The sequence below is a fragment of the Littorina saxatilis genome, linkage group LG5, assembly GCF_037325665.1.
Source record: "Littorina saxatilis isolate snail1 linkage group LG5, US_GU_Lsax_2.0, whole genome shotgun sequence".
Classification (NCBI taxonomy): Eukaryota; Metazoa; Mollusca; class Gastropoda; order Littorinimorpha; family Littorinidae; genus Littorina; species Littorina saxatilis.
In genome coordinates this window covers 20,362,009-20,378,369 of record NC_090249.1, presented here as the reverse complement: position 1 = coordinate 20,378,369, position 16,361 = coordinate 20,362,009, and the positions used below count along the sequence as shown (strand labels likewise).

At 42.1% G+C, this 16,361-nt stretch overlaps 1 protein-coding gene across 1 annotated transcript in view; it reads left to right on the top strand.

The window, feature by feature from the left end:
• Positions 1-15,332, top strand: part of LOC138966513 (uncharacterized) — a 42,427-nt gene extending 27,095 nt beyond the window's left edge. The window contains exon 3 of the mRNA XM_070338778.1: positions 13,115-15,332. Within this exon, the coding sequence (XP_070194879.1) occupies positions 13,115-15,063 (1,949 nt within the window). The 3' untranslated portion in view covers positions 15,064-15,332. The remainder of the gene's footprint in view (positions 1-13,114) is intronic.
• Positions 15,333-16,361: the final 1,029 nt, after the last annotated feature.

The following is a 16,361-nucleotide window of genomic DNA, read 5'->3' as shown; positions in this document are numbered from 1 at the left end:
AGAGAGAGAGAGACAGAGACAGAGACAGAGAGACACATATAGAGAGACACAGACAGAGAGACACAGACAGACAGAGACAGAGGGAGAGACAGAGACACAGAGAGGGAGGGACAGAGAGATGGCTTGTTGCTTCTTGGTTTTTTAACGTCACTTCAACGTATGTGACTATATAGGACCGATTAAACTTTGAGAGAGAAAGAGAGAGAGAGAGAGAGAGAGAGAGAGAGAGAGAGAGAGATCGGAGAGAGAGATAGAGAGAGAGACAGAGACAGACAGAGACAGACAGAGAGAGAGACAGAGAGAGAGACAGAGAGAGAGAGACAGACAGACAGACAGACAGACAGACAGAGAAAGATAGAGATGAAGAGCTAGAGACCGAGAGCTAGAGAGAACTGTTATTGCGAGCTCTTTCGCAACAATTTCAAGGTTTGAAGCACCCTCTTCGATAGCGAGTGTATACATGAAAGTATCGTCCGTGTAAGTGGGCGTATCAGCGAAAGGATTAGGCAATCAGCCAAACTGAATGAAATCGAAGTCTTGACACGTACGCTGTAATGTGTTTCTTTCGAGGTTTGTAAAGAAACCTTCGTTGCCGTGTAAATCCTCCAGTAAATCACGACTAAATCGCTAAGCTTGTACATGGGGTAAGCGCATCCTGCCACTTGGACACATACCAAAATTAAGAGCCTCACTGCTTCCTGTGGAGAGTGAGATTTTTTTGCAGTCTTAACTTCATAACTGACTTCTAAGAAAGTCTGCGTATCAATTCACCAAACACACAAAAAACATCCCGGTCTGCACAGAAAGCAGTCAGGTCGTTTAATTTTGGTAGGTGTCCAAGTGAAATTATTCTCGTATCCAATGTAAAAGCCTAGGAAGATCAGTGGTGGTGTACATGGTCGTTAGCACGATAAAGGCAGTTTTTGTTTGGTGAAATCGTGACACGTACAATGACATTGCTACTTTTCCCTTCGAGTTGTATAGGCGCATGCTTGTACCTGCACGTACGCGTGCTTTGTGAAGGCGAAACGACATTGGGTTGAGGAGGAGAGACGCGTGCTTTGTGAAGGCGAAACGACATTGGGTTGAGGAGGAGAGACTTCCAGACATGCAGACACAGTTTTGGGGGCAGGATAAACCGAGAGAGTGTGAGAGAGAGAAATAGAGAGAGAGAGAGCGCGGGAGCGAGAGAGAGAGAGAGAGAGTATGTGTGTGTATGTGTGTGTGTGTGTGTGTGTCTGTGTGTGAGAGAGAGATAGAGAGAGAGAGAGGGACAGCGAGAGAGAGAGAGAGAGAGCAAGTGAGCGAGAGAGAGAGCAAGAGAGAGAGCGAGCGAGAGAGAGAGAGAGAGAGAGAGAGACGGTTTGACGGTTTGATAGTTTAATGTCTTTAGCTAATTAAAGCCGTATCGACAATTGGTAAGGCCTAAAAAAAAAATAGGTGTGGTTACGGTAACCCGACCTACCCTATTTTTAGGGGCCGATCCTATAACTTTTTATTACATTTGTCAACAAAAAAAAAAAAAAAAAAAAAAAACGAGTGCAAAAAACGCAATGAAAGCGAAAGCGCCCGTGTCGCACACTTATTTCCCTGTCAAGTAGGTTTAATTTGTACACATTAGAAAAAAAAGTAAAAAAAAAAAAAAAAAGTGATTGCCTACCTACCTACCCTATTTTTTTTGGCTATGTTACCGTAACCACACCTATTTTTTTTTGGGGCCTAATACACACTCTTGAAAACGAACGTATTTACATGATATAATGAAAATGAACATATTTACATGAAATATTTACAGACATTCTCTAGCAAGGTACCTATGCCAGGTAAAAATTACTTCACAGTTCCGCTCGAAGTCAATAATTATGATCTTTTCTATACATCGCGGATTTACCAGCAACATTTGCCTCGCAGAGTTAGCCCATGTAGATAGTAACTACTTTGATGACAGTCAGAAGCGACACGCGTGCATCGTCGATCTCTTGGTAATAATGTCTGTTTTGCACAGGTCGCCAGGTATGAATGTTACTGAGAACTGTCTTTTCTTTATCTAGCAGGTATCTTTCATACTGCTTGAAAAACCAGTGCAGAGAGAGAGAGAGAGAGAGAGAGAGAGAGAGAGAGAGAGAGAGAGAGAGAGAGAGAGAGAGAGAGAGAGAGAGAGAGAGACAATACCTATATGAGTTTCGCATGACGTTTTAACAAGGCGATGCCATTGCTGGTCCGTAGAAAAGATGTGCAATGCATGCGAAAGGAAGAATTCTCATTTTCACAGTGGGAACAGTAAAAGATATTTAAAAACAATAACACTTGATGATAATGTGGAAACTCTTCACAGAAGTTCCAGGTTAATCATTCGTGCTATTTTTCGTGATCTCGAAGAGTACTATTTTGTCCCTCGTAGGAAAGCCTGCAGGGACATGTCATGATCTATATTATTGTTCACTGGATCGAGGGAGGGTCACTTTAAACAATCGTACAACCCAACGACCACCGGAAGCATTAAAACAATTTTTAAAAAGTTTTAAAAAAAAAACAAAGGATTTCTGTACTCACCGATACAAGAACAGCACAAGACAGTACTCGTGCTGCTCTTGTATCGGTGAGTACAGAATTTTTTTTTTTTTTTTACACCCCCGGTATAGGGGTGTGTATAGGTTTCGGTCGATGTGTTTGTGTGTTTGGGTGTTTGTGTGTTTGTTTGTGTTCGCATATAGATCTCAAGAATGAACGGACCGATCGTCACCAAACTTAGTGAACAGGTTCTATACATTCCTGAGACGGTCCTTACAAAAATTGGGACCAGTCAAACACACGGTTAGGGAGTTATTGGTGGATTCAGATTCTACAAGGACTTATAGAGAATAAACATATTACTGGTCAAAGGGAAATAACCTTCTCAGTTGGTGGCAGTGAGAATGGGTGCAGTGAGAATGGTTATTTCCCTTTGATTTATTTATTGATTTGTCAGCAGTCAGTGAGGACGGGGGTGTTTTTCCTACCTCCGAGGAATTTCTTGTTCTAACTGTGTTCATCTCACCACAGTCACTTCGTTGTTTAGAATACAATTTAAAACAAATATAGGACAGCCGAACCTGCCCAGGTGACCACCTCTTGATAACAACCACCTGCACATAACGACCCCCCGAAAGGATTCCCGATGAGCATGTTTTCTATGTAATTCACCTTGTCATAGCGACCAACCTCTCTAAATAAATCCCTGCGCCTTGAATAATGTGCGCGATATAAATTGCATAGAATAAAAAAAAAAAAAAAATCCCTGCGCTTAGAACTGTACCCACGGAATACGCGCGATATAAGCCTCATATTGATTGATTGATTGATATAACGACCACTTGTAGATTGTAGTTACAGACAGGTTAGAGTTTATACAGTGAAGGACGAATACAAAAGGTACGAAATGAGGTCCGGCTTTTTACATTTAGTCAAGTTTTGACTAAATGTTTTAACATAGAGGGGGAATCGAGACGAGGGTCGTGGTGTATGTGTGTGTGTGTGTGTGTGTGTGTGTGTGTGTGTGTGTGTGTGTGTGTGTGTGTGTGTGTGTCTGTCTGTCTGTCTGTCTGTCTGTCTGTGTGTGTGTGTGTAGAGCGATTCAGACTAAACCACTGGGCCGATCTTTATGAAATTTGACATGAGAGTTCCTGAGTATGATATTCCCGGACGTTTTTGTTTTCTTCATTTTTTCGATAAATACCTTTGATGACGTCATATCCGGCTTTTTGTAAAAGTTGAAGCGGCACTGTCACACCCTCATTTTTCAATCAAATTGATTGACATTTTGGCAAAGCAATCTTCGACGAAGGCCGGGATTTGGTTTTGCATTTCAGCTTGGTGGCTTAAAAACTAATGAGTGAGTTTGGTCATTAAAAATCGGAAACTTGTAATTAAAATTATTTTTTTATTAAACGATCCAAAAACAATTTCATCTTATTCTTCGTCATTTTCTGATTCCAAAAACATATACATATGTTATATTTGAATTAAAAACAAGCTCTGAAAATTAAAAATATAAAAATGATGATCAAAATTAAATTTCCGAAATCGTTTTAAAAACTATGTCATCTTATTCCTTGTCGGTTCCTGATTCCAAAAACATATAGATATGATATGTTTGGATTAAAAACACGCTCAGAAAGTGAAAACGAAGAGAGGTACAGTAAAGCGTGCTATGAAGCACATAACAGCGCAATCGCTACCGAGCCAAACAGGCTCGTCACTTTCACTGCCTTTTGCACTAGCGGTGGACTACGTTCAGTTTCATTCTGTGAGTTCCACAGCTTGACTAAATGTAGTAATTTCGCCTTACGCGACTTGTTTTTACACCCCCGGTATAGGGGTGTGTATAGGTTTCGGTCGATGTGTTTGTTTGTTTGTTTGTTTGTGTGTTTGTTTGTTTGTTTGTGTGTTTGTTTGTTTGTATGTTTGTGTGTTTGTTTGTGTTCGCAAGTAGATCTCAAGAATGAACGGACCGATCGTCACCAAACTTGGTGAACAGGTTCTATACATTCCTGAGACGGTCCTTACAAAAATTGGGACCAGTCAAACACACGGTTAGGGAGTTATTGGTGGATTTTGGTTTTTTGGGGGGATCAACTACAGTTCAAGAATGAACGGACCGATCGTCACCAAACTTGGTGAACAGGTTCGATACATTCCTGAGACGGTCCTTACAAAAATTGGGACCAGTCAAACACACGGTTAGGGAGTTATTGGTGGATTTTGGTTTTTTGGGGGATCAACTACAGTTCAAGAATGAACGGACCGATCGTCACCAAACTTGGTGAACAGGTTCGATACATTCCTGAGACGGTCCTTACAAAAATTGGGACCAGTCAAACACACGGTTAGGGAGTTATTGGTGGATTTTGGTTTTTTTGGGGGATCAACTACAGTTCAAGAATGAACGGACCGATCGTCACCAAACTTGGTGAACAGGTTCGATACATTCCTGAGACGGTCCTTACAAAAATTGGGACCAGTCAAACACACGGTTAGGGAGTTATTGGTGGATTTTGGTTTTTCGGATATTCCCGGCGTTCTGTTACCGGCTATTTTTAGAAGGTCATCGCAGTGTCCAGAACGCTTTCCTTGGACCCGTAAGTTGTCCTCACTGTAAAAGTGCAAAGGTCGAATCAATTTATAGCCACGCGAAAAATACACTCTCATCTATCTCTATATATTTATACAATAGATATAGATATATATATACGGCTTCTCTGTGTGTGTGTGTGTGTTTGAGTGTGTCTGTACAAAACACCTGTGTATTGCACAGTTCTGTTTGTGATGTGGTACCTAGGGCGTCGTCGACAAGTATGGGACTCGACATGATATGATCAGGAATGGCATTATGGCCCCTCAATCATGTTTGTGCTGTTCCCATTCCACGAGTCTGGAAGGGACCTAAGCTTGACGGGTCCATGGTTCGAAGCCGGCGTACAGTGCGCCACTCAAGCCGGGTATTCGGCTCTATTTAATCCACACGTGCTGAGCATGTTATATATTATATACATGAGACGGTTTTTACAAAAAATGCGGTCAGTAGGTGTTACAGAAAGAGTTATATTGATTTGTCTTTTTCTCCGCCTGTCTCTTTGTCCACTCAATCAACTTATTTTAACCACACTTGTTAGCAGTGCCTTCTCAGTTGGTGGCAGTGAGAATGGTAAGGACGGGGGTGTTTTTCCTATCTCGGAGGAATTTCTTGTTTTTTTAAGCTTTTTTCTTCTTTTTACATTTAGTCAAATTTTGACTAATTAATGTTTTAACATAGAGGGGGAATCGAGACGAGGGTCGTGGTGTGTGTGTGTGTGTGTTTGTGTGGTGTATGTGTGTGTGTGTGTGTGTGTGTGTGTGTGTGTGTGTCTGTCTGTCTGTCTGTCTGTCTGTCTGTGCGTGTGTGTGTGTAGAGCGATTCAGACCAAACTACTGGACCGATCTTTATGAAATTTGACATGAGAGTTCCTGGGAATGATATCCCCGGATGTTTTTTTTCTTTTTTTCGATAAATACTTTTGATGACGTCATATCCGGCTTTTTGTAAAAGTTGAGGCGGCACTGTCACACCCTCATTTTTCAATCAAATTGATTGAAATTTGTGTAAAGCAATCTTCGACGAAGGCCGGACTTTGGTATTGCATTTCAGCTTGGTGGCTTAAAAATCAAGTAATGACTTTGGTCATTAATAATCTGAAAATTATGATTAAAATTCATATTGTTTTTATATAAAACGATCCAAATTTACGTTCATCTTATTCTACATCATTTCCTGATTCCAAAAACATATAAATATGTTATATTTGAATTAAAAACAAGCTCTGAAAATTAAAAATATAAAAATGATGATCAAAATTAAATTTTCGAAATCGATTTAAAAACAATTGCATCTTATTCCTTGTCGGTTCCTGATTCCAAAAACATATAGATATGATATGTTTGGATTGAAAACACGTTCAGAAAGTTAAAACGAAGAGAGGTACAGAAAAGCGTGCTATGCAGCACAGCGAAACCACTACCGCGCTGAACAGGCTCGTCAGTTTCACTCCGTTATGCACAAGCGGCGGACTACGGTCATTGTGAAAAAATGCAGTGCGTTCAGTTTCATTCTGTGACACGCGACTTGTTACATTTAGTCAAGTCTAAATGTTTTAACATAGAGGGGGAATCGAGACGAGGGTCGTGGTGCGTGTGCGTGTGTGTGTGTGTGTGTGTGTGTGTGTGTGTGTGTGTGTGTGTGTGTGTGTGTGTCTGTCTGTGTGTGTCTGTGTGTGTGTGTGTGTGTGTGTGTGTGTGTGTGTGTGTCTATCTGTGCGTGTGTGTGTGTGTAGAGCGATTCAGACTAAACTACTGGACCGATCTTTATGAAATTTTACAGGAGAGTTCCTGGGTATGATATCCCCGAAATTTTTTTTAATTTTTTTTTATAAACGTCTTTGATGACGTCATATCCGGCTTTTTGTAAAAGTTGAAGCGGCACTGTCACACCCTCATTTTTTAATCAAATTGATTGCAATTTTGGCCAAGCAATCTTCGACGAAGGCCAGATTTCGGTATTGCATATCAGCTTGGTGGCTTCAAAACTAATTGATGAGTTTGGTCATTAATTAAAACTCGGAAACTCGTAATTAAAATTATTTTTTTATTAAACGATCCAAAAACAATTTCATCTGATTCTTCGTCATTCTCTGATTCCCAAAACATATACATATGTTATATTTGGATTACAAACAAGCTCTGAAAATTAAAAATATGAAAATTATGATTAAAATTAATTTTCCGAAATCGATTTAAAAACAATTTCATCTTATTCCTTGTTGGTCCCAAATTCAAAAAACATATAAATATGATATGTTTGAATTAAAAACAAACTCAGTAAGCTAAAAAGAATAGACATACAGAAAAGCGTGTTATCCTGCTCAGCGCGACCACTACCGCACTATTCTGCATGGCTTGTCGATTTCACTGCCTTTTCCACGAGCGGTGGACTGACGAAACTACGAGTATGTGGTCTTGGTGAAAAAAGCAGTGCGTTCAGTTTCATTCTGTGAGTTCGACAGCTTGACTAAATGTTGTTATTTCGCCTGACGCGACTTGTTTTTTTTTTTACCGTCGTAATGGGGTGTGTCAGATTTATAGCAGTTCAGTAGTGTGTCTGCCTGATTATCATACTAATTGTGTTTCCTTGTACACATGTTGCACCGGTAAAATTAGTGCTTCAAATTTTAGTTCACAATTTATGCGGGTCACCCGTTGAAACCAAAGTGCTTGCACGTGTGTACGCACATACAAAAGCTCAGACACAGAAACAAACACATTAATCACCTCTGTGGGGTAAATGTGCGCAAAGAAACGATTTAAACGGTTTAGATTGATAAAAAGCGTGAATGTGACGGAAGCAAAGACACACACACAAATACACAGAAGTTTAAACCGTTTCCCCTTGTAAGCGATCTTACCATAAACTGGCCGCGCCTGGGCGTTTGCATGGGTTGACAGTATCCTTTCAAGTTGAAACATAGAAAAAAAGCTTCAGCCTGGATGCTTTATGTACCAAGTAGACATTTATGCTGAATCGAGTGTGTGAATATAGTATGCATAATGCAAAATTAATTGAAAATGTCCCTCTTCTGTGTAAAAAGCCGTCAGGGGGTGGTTACATTTTAATTTTGTGAAAGGATGCTCTTGTTCCATGTAAAATCCTAAACAAATCTGTAGCGGTTCATATCTGATCGCGATTTAGGGACGGAAGGAACCTTTAAGAGGCCGACAGAGAGACATACGGATGCAGATACTCTGCCTGTACTGTACTGGCATAAATTGCACGAATGAAAAACGTATCAAGTTTTCACTTAATCACCTCACTACATCACTGAAGTGTCAATACTAGGCTAACTAATGAATCAACCTCGTGGCTGCCCTTTCGCTTGCATACATTAATAAATTACGACGCAACGCCGAACACGTACTGCACTGATTATAGATACCTTAGTTCCTTCCTTTGTAAACGATCGTCATGTGCAACACCACAGATGTTTGCTTCACATGACATGAGCATGTTTTCACTTGGAAACATACCAGAAATCAGAGCAGATCTTTTTTTCTGAATTAATTTGGCAGATTGTCACACGTGTTGGTTACAAAGTTACAAAATCATTAAGCAACCAAAAAAAATACTCTGCCCATAAAAGGAGCCAGGCTGTTGCTTTTTGGTATATGTCCAAGTGGAGGGATGCTCTTAGCTCCTGGACAGATCTAAAGAGACTTACAACATCTACACGGAAAGGACAGTATCTTTAAAGCTACACGTTGGCTTGCTCGAAGTGCTCAGTTTTGCCAAGATAGTGCAAATAATGTAGCTGGTGTGTGTTTTTTGTGTGTTTTTTGTCAACATACCTATGCCGTAACATTTCAAAAACCATGCTGAAAACCGCAGATTGTTATTTCAGGCTTTCTGTTGTGACTGTAACGATAAAAGCGGTTTGCTTTCCTCTGGGATTTCTATGACCTCGCTGCTAAACGTAAACTTTTGAATTGTACCGCTCGCTTTTCATTGGGAAAGCAACTTAAAAGGTTTTGTTATTGGACATTCTGAAAAAAATGGTCTGTAGTACAAATTTTTCTGGGGAAAAGATTGTTTCATGAGCGTTTATTAATGAACACAAACGACTCTATTTCGGAAATGGATCTTCGCCTTTGAAATGCACAGCGAATGCGTACAAGAGACAAACATAGCAGCGCCAATGCAATAATGAACACATACAAAACACAAACAACTAACAAACAATAGACTGCAAAGCATTAACCCAAAACAACATTAACAGGTCAACCCCTTTCTGCTTCATGTCAACTCAACTCAACTCAACTCAAATTTTATTGGCTTCAATTTTCATAGAAGAATTTGTCTTGCGCTTGGGAGAAAGTAAGAGTATAACATATAAAAACAGCATTCATATCACATTTCATGTGTTCCCCTTTGGACATATTCTTGAGAAAAATACACCCTTTTGACAATCGGGAATCTTGTCTATAGTGTAAAAAGTTCCATATTTCCTATATCCTCTCTTGCCTGCACCATGCAACGCCCGTACAGTTTTTGCTGGAACGAATGAACCAGAATGAAGAGCAATGTTACTATGACTTGTCCTCGCGGAGAAACTGAAAGTGAACACGTTTGGAATTAACTAACTATCATATGATTAATGTGTCGCAACAGATTAATTGTCCGCAATACTGACAGGAAGTCGATGACGATGCGTTCGCACGTTGCAGTTTAGGGGTTCCCTAATTACAAAATTAGCCACGCTTTTGAATTTCCTGTCCTCCAGTTTTGTTAGGAGGAAGATTTTCTTCCTAAGAGCGTATACTTTGCAAAAGAAGTAATACTAACGAGCGACATCTTGCTGAAATGTATTTTTGTTAAACCCCACTAGACAATTAATCTATTATGCATCCGTCAACCGAATTAAGCATTTGCATGAACTTCAGCTATAGCTTTCAGCTGTGTCTGTTCGAGTTTGGAAGCAAGTAGATTATTCATTTTTGACAACTGTTTTTACCAAGAAGGGCATCATTTTGTCAGAATGATGTTATCTTGATGTTTCAATTGAAATCATTACGTCACATCAGCGAAGGTTGTGGTGTGTGTGTATGTGTGTGTGTGTGTGTGTGGGGGGGGGGGTGTAAAGCAGATCAGACAAAACAAACAAACAAATAGAGAAAGAAAAATACTGTTGGCTGGTACTCGAATAACCATTTCAATATAACCAAGTTTACAAAATAAATTTCAAAAAATATTATAATAACTGCAAGTAAACAAACGAACAAACAAACTAACAAAACAAACATAACAATTACAGTAAGATAATTTAGCTTTTCTAGAAAAGTGCAGCAAAATAATCTTTCCGGAAATCCAGTTGAATATAATCACGGTATGTATGACCTTGAAATGGCAATGACGTTTCAAACAGTAATAGTCAAAGTGTTCCTTTTTCAACATACTTTTTGAATGTTTAGTTCTGCTTCCAGTCACTATCTGTGTGAGTGAACATTCCTTGTTTGGAGATAGACCTTGACCTTATTTGTGTATCGCATTTCTGTAGGAACGATCGAACGATAGCACACTTTTTGAAATGACATGAGAGAGAGAGAGAGAGAGAGAGAGAGAGAGAGAGAGAGAGAGAGAGAGAGAGAGAGAGAGAGAGAGAGAGAGAGAGAGAGAGAGAGAGAGAGAGAGAGAGCACCCATTGCACACCGGTACGACCGAACTTAGGTAACGTTAAATTACTGTTGTGCAGCGGGTTGAAAGAATACCCTTTTCCTCGGAGATATACCTTCACTCGGTTTCAACGACGTCACGTGACATGTTATATGGTGGAAGAGAATGCTGTCGCTTATTTTCCTTTTGAGGATGAGGGTTCAACATGGATCGGGAACTTACAGGACAACCGCGGCTGTGCTTGCAAGTTTGGATAGTTCTTTCCGTGACTGAGCATCGTTTCAGTCTTACCGAACTGAGGGTGGAAAATAAGCGACAGCGGGGAGAAGAAGGTCTGATGGAGTGCAACAGAGTTTCCAGAGACGAAGAGAGAGAGAGAGAGAGAGAGAGAGAGAGAGAGAGAGAGAGAGAGAGAGAGAGAGAGAGAGAATTGAATTGAACTTTATTTTACAAGGATTTAGATTTAAGGCTACGCCTTTTCTTACAATCTGTCCTTGGGACGCATAGACACACAATTATATAATTAAAAAAAAAATAAAAAAAAAATAAAATAAAAAAAAAAATTTAAAAAAAAAAAATTAAAAATTAAAAAGTTAAAAGAGAGAGAGAGAGAGAGAGAGAGAGAGAGTGAGAGAGAGAGAGAGAGAGAGGAAGAGAGAGTGAGAGAGAGAGAGAGAGAGAGAGAGAGAGAGAGAGAGATTGTGTAGTACTTTTCGAGAAATTACCAAGCTACAGATTGCAACAAAGTTTGAATCGTGTTGCTTCTATTTGTAAATTCATAACAATGCGTTTCGACTACATTTTAAACTCGCTGTCCCTGAGTATCTGTGAATCCGTGTCTTTGTCTGTCTGTCTGTCTGTCTGTCTGTCTGTCTGTCTGTCTGGCTCTCTCTCTCTCTCTCTCTCTCTCTCTCTCTCTCTCTCTCTCTCTCTCTCTCTCTCTTCGTCTCTGGAAACTCTGTTACACTCCATCAGACCTTCTTTTCTCCGTTATTCACAACCACCCTTCCCTCTCACCTTCACCGTATCCATCATCACCCCCCTCCCCCTCCCCCTCCCCCCCCCCCCCCATCCCCCGACCACGCCCCCTCCCCTACCCCTACGTTTACTGCATCCCTCTTCTCCGCTCAAGACCGCCTGTTTTGCCAATAAGTGGATGTTGTTTACCGTAGTAGACCGGTGCGGTGTTTTTTTGCTGTTCTTATCTTGCTGTTGACTGCTCTGGAATTCTGCCCGAGTGTCGTGGTGGCAACCAGTTCGTGACACTCGTACGATTGCGACACGACATTATTGCAGTGCTTGAGTGCTCGCTTGCACCAATGGGCAGAAAGATACAGGAAAAGTAAATCTAAACTGGATCTCTATGTGGAACGGTCTGAGGGTCATGGATGTGGGGAAGTTTGAATCTTGATGATGGCTGTTTTTAGTTTATTTTATTGATTGATTAATTAATTGATTGATTTCTTAGTTTTTACATTTAGTCAAGTTTTGACTAAATGTTTTAACATAGAGGGGGAATCGAGACGATGAGAGTTCCTGGGGATGATATCCCCGGACGTGTTTTTCTTTTTTCGATAAATACTTTTGATGACGTCATATCCGGCTTTTTGTAAAAGTTGAGGCGGCAATGTCACACCCTCAATTTTCAATCAAATTGATTGAAAGTTGTGTAAAGCAATCCTCGCCGAAGGCCGGACTTCGGTATTGCATTTCAGCTTGGTGGCTTAAAAATTAATTCATGACTTTGGTCATAAAAAATCTGAAAATTGTAATAATTTTTTATATAAAACGATCCAAATTTACGTTCATCTTATTCTACATTATTTCCTGATTCCAAAAACATATAGATATGATATGTTTGGATTAAAAACACGCTCAGAAAGTTCAAACGAAGAGAGGTACAGAAAAGCGTGCGATGCAGCACAGCGAAACCACTACCGCGCTGAACAGGCTCGTCAGTTTCACTCCGTTTATATGCACAAGCGGCGGACTACGGTCATTGTGAAAAAATGCAGTGCGTTCAGTTTCATTCTGTGAGTTCCACAGCTTTAGTAAATGTAGTAATTTTGCCTTACGCGACTTGTTTTTTATGTCTTTGGGATGACATGTTTTTTTAATTTTATTTGATCGATTGATTGGTTGGTTGATTGATTAACCTTCAAGCTAATTATTTCTTGTTCATGCAGCAATTATGGTTCTTAGTCTTTTTTTGTAATCCCTTCTGCATTTCTGCCCATGTTCAGCAAACGCACAAAAGTCGAAAACAAATGCTCCAAACGTTTATTCAATTTTGTTTGGTTTTCATTAGTCTCAAGCCTACTAGCTCCTAATTTTATACTTTAAAGATTGACTGACCTCTACTTTTCTGTGCGAATGTTGCAGGCAAGAAGTGGAAGGAGATGACAGCGACGGACAAGCAACCCTTCCACGAGGAAGCCGAACGCCTCAGCAGCAAGCACAAGGAGGACCATCCCCAGTACAAGTACCGCCCTAGGCGTCGCAAGCAGCCCAAGAGAGTCTGCAGGCGAGGCCTCATCAAGCACAGCCTTCACCATAGCGACCACGAGTGTCCGGACTCCTCGTCTCCCTTAAGATGTTCTGCCTCAGCCTCCTCCTCTGTAGGTTTCCAAGGCTACGGAGCCGCCCTGGCGGATCTGGTGACCTCCACAGTGGAGGGCGATATTGCGGCCAAGATAGAGGTGCTGGGGTATGACGGTGTGATGGAAGACGGTGTCAGCTCGAAGGATGGTGCCAGAGGACCAGGCTGTGGAGACACAGAGCACAGCAAAACCAACGCTCCCATTCTGACTGACCTTCTGCACACCCCCGAGTCCTCTCCTCCTTCCAGCCCCGAATTTCAAAAAGCTCGCCACAAACAGGCGAACGGTGCTCCTGCTTCTTCTGCGTCCAAAAATCTGACGTCATTAGAACTGCCCTCAAAGTCGTCGTCCTTAATGACGTCACTGACGCGAAAACGAGCGGGGAGTTACGCTAAGTCCTACGGCCTTCATCATCCGTACAGCCAGCAGGGAGCTCTTTCTGCAAGAGAGAAGGTCTCCCCTCCAGGAGGTATTTTGACCCCTGACAGATCTCCTATGGAAGCAGGGAGAGAGTCCGTGTTTCAGTTCCCTTCCGAGAGTGAGGATGTGATCTCGTCTCACCCCTTCTCCAGGCATCACCACAGCAACGGCGTCGTTGCAGACCCTTCACCCCCCGAGTCTTATTACATGAGAAAGCTGAACGGCGGCGGAAAAGGAGGAAGAAGGGGAGGGGGAGATAGTAACGGCGTGAATGGTGATTTTGCTCCTGGAGGGATGTATACTCACACCCCCACCTCTACAAATCTCTCTTCCAACTCCGACAACCTAGTGACTCTGAGATCGTTAGTGTCTCAACCGCCAGGCGCGCTGGCTTTCAAGTACGAGGCTTCCTCCTCCACCACTCTCACCGCCGCCATTCCTCCTCCCTCTCATTCCCGCCCTCCTCACTCTTCCGCGCCTCAGGATGACGTCACCAGTCCCTTGACGTCACCGATGACGCAGTCGGCGGTGCTGTGTCAGGTGGAAACCAAGACGAAAGTATACCTGCCAGCCGGCTCCTTCAATCACCGTCATCCGTCTCAGCTGTTTGGTTTCAACCACCACCGCAACCGTGGAACAGACAACGCCAACCGCCATCAGGAAAACTACCAGGTGTTCAACATGAACGGTCCATGCAGAGGATCAGGCAGGAATTACATGGGCAACGGTCACCATGATCGCAAAGTCAGCGGAAAGCAGTCAGTAGACATGAACACCAACCTCATGCGCGTGTCCGAAATCGAAGGCCTGGGAGACTTTGACAAGAAAGAGTTCGACCGCTACTTGCCCCCTCAGGCGTTCCTGATCGACCCATCTCAGCAGTCGATCTCTCGAGACCCATCTCATCTGATGCCTGAAGGCGCATCTCAGTTGACGTTTAGAAACTCTTCTCAGTGGCACGTTCCTAACTCGTCTCAGTATATTTCTCAAGACTCCTACTACGGCTCTTACTCTTACGAACCGTGCAATGGGTTTGAGCAGAGTGTACTACCGAACAATAACCAAAGCATCGCGTCACACAGCGCTATGACGCTTGACGGTGTGACGTCATTCCGCCACAGTGAAACGTCACCGTACAGCGATGACGCCAGCGCCACGTTTTCGCCTAGTGACACAGGCTCTAGTGGTAGCGAGGGCACGGGGGGGTATTTGGGAGGAAAATCCCCCGCTGAAATGTCTTCGCACACCGGAGGGGAACTGTGTCTCTACGATATGGACAACTCTTGTATGGTTATTGGTGGTCAACAATAATTAGAATACATTAATACCCACCCTGCGGTTTATTGCGAAGTTAAAAGGTGTGCATGTGGACTTTTTTATCAACGCATCTGGTCGGGGTGTGTGTGTGTGTGTGTGTGTGTGTGTGTGTGTGTGTGTGTGTGTGTGTGTGTGTGTGCTGTGCATGCGCGCGCGCGTGTGTGTATGTGGCCATATGTGTGTGATTGTGTGTCTGTAGGTGTGTCCTCTGTGCGTGTGCATGTCTGCCTGCCTCTATTTGCGCAGGTAGACCTATAATCCACTGTAAGCAGGGGCGGGTCAGTTCATTTGATGGGGGGGGTTTCCAAAAGTATATTGTGAAGATATGGGTGTGAAGGCGCGAAGCGCCGAGCCGACGGCGCGAAGCGCCTAGCTTGCTAGGGGGGTCCGGGGGCATGCCCCCCCGGAAAATTTTGAAAAAAAGGATGCAAAATGGTGCAAGCTGGTGCATTCTGAGGATGATCATTACTAGTTCCAGGCAGCAGATTTTGTCACTGATTAATACCCAACAAATTGAAACTCAACCCAAAAAAACACACAAAAATATTTTTATTTTTTGGCTGGGGGGGGGTTTCCGGAAACCCCAGAAACCCCCCCCTCGTCCGCCCCTGGTAAGTATAACTTAATGCAAATATCTTACATGTTCGTTTGCATGTGTTCAAATGACAATACTACTGAAATCCTTCAAGTAATAGTAACCATTTCTTTGTTTGTCCACAACGATATATATGCATGACTTCTGATGTCAAGCAGTCTCCGTCAGGGCCTTTCTTAAATTGAGCCCGACGTTGATTTCTTGCAGACTTTGCAAAGACTTTTCACCGAAAATTCAGTGCCAAAGCTTAACGCAGCGAGCTTTTTAAAGTAGACTTCGGGAAGTCGACTTAGCCCAATTAGTATCAGACTTTAAAGTGCCTTCATTTAACATGACGTTTGACTGCTCAAAAAGAAAATCAAACTTTGACACGCTCAGAACCGTTCGAGTGTGAAATGTGTGCCACTGTCAAACAAGTTGCACCTTGTATATTTGTTCAACACCGGTCTAAAATGTGTACTACTGGCCGCGGATTTACCATGCAGAAATGATAAACTCATCTGCTGATGTTCATTTGAACCGACATTTCAAGTGTTTTAAACATGCCACTTGATTTTGTGAATCATGCGACAGATTTTTTATTTTTTTTATTTTGTTAAATTTTATTTCGACTCTGAGTCACCAACGTCAAGTGGTAACTTCTTGTTCGGCAAAGAGACGTTTCCGGAATACGGAGTGTGGAATCTTTTTACCGCGA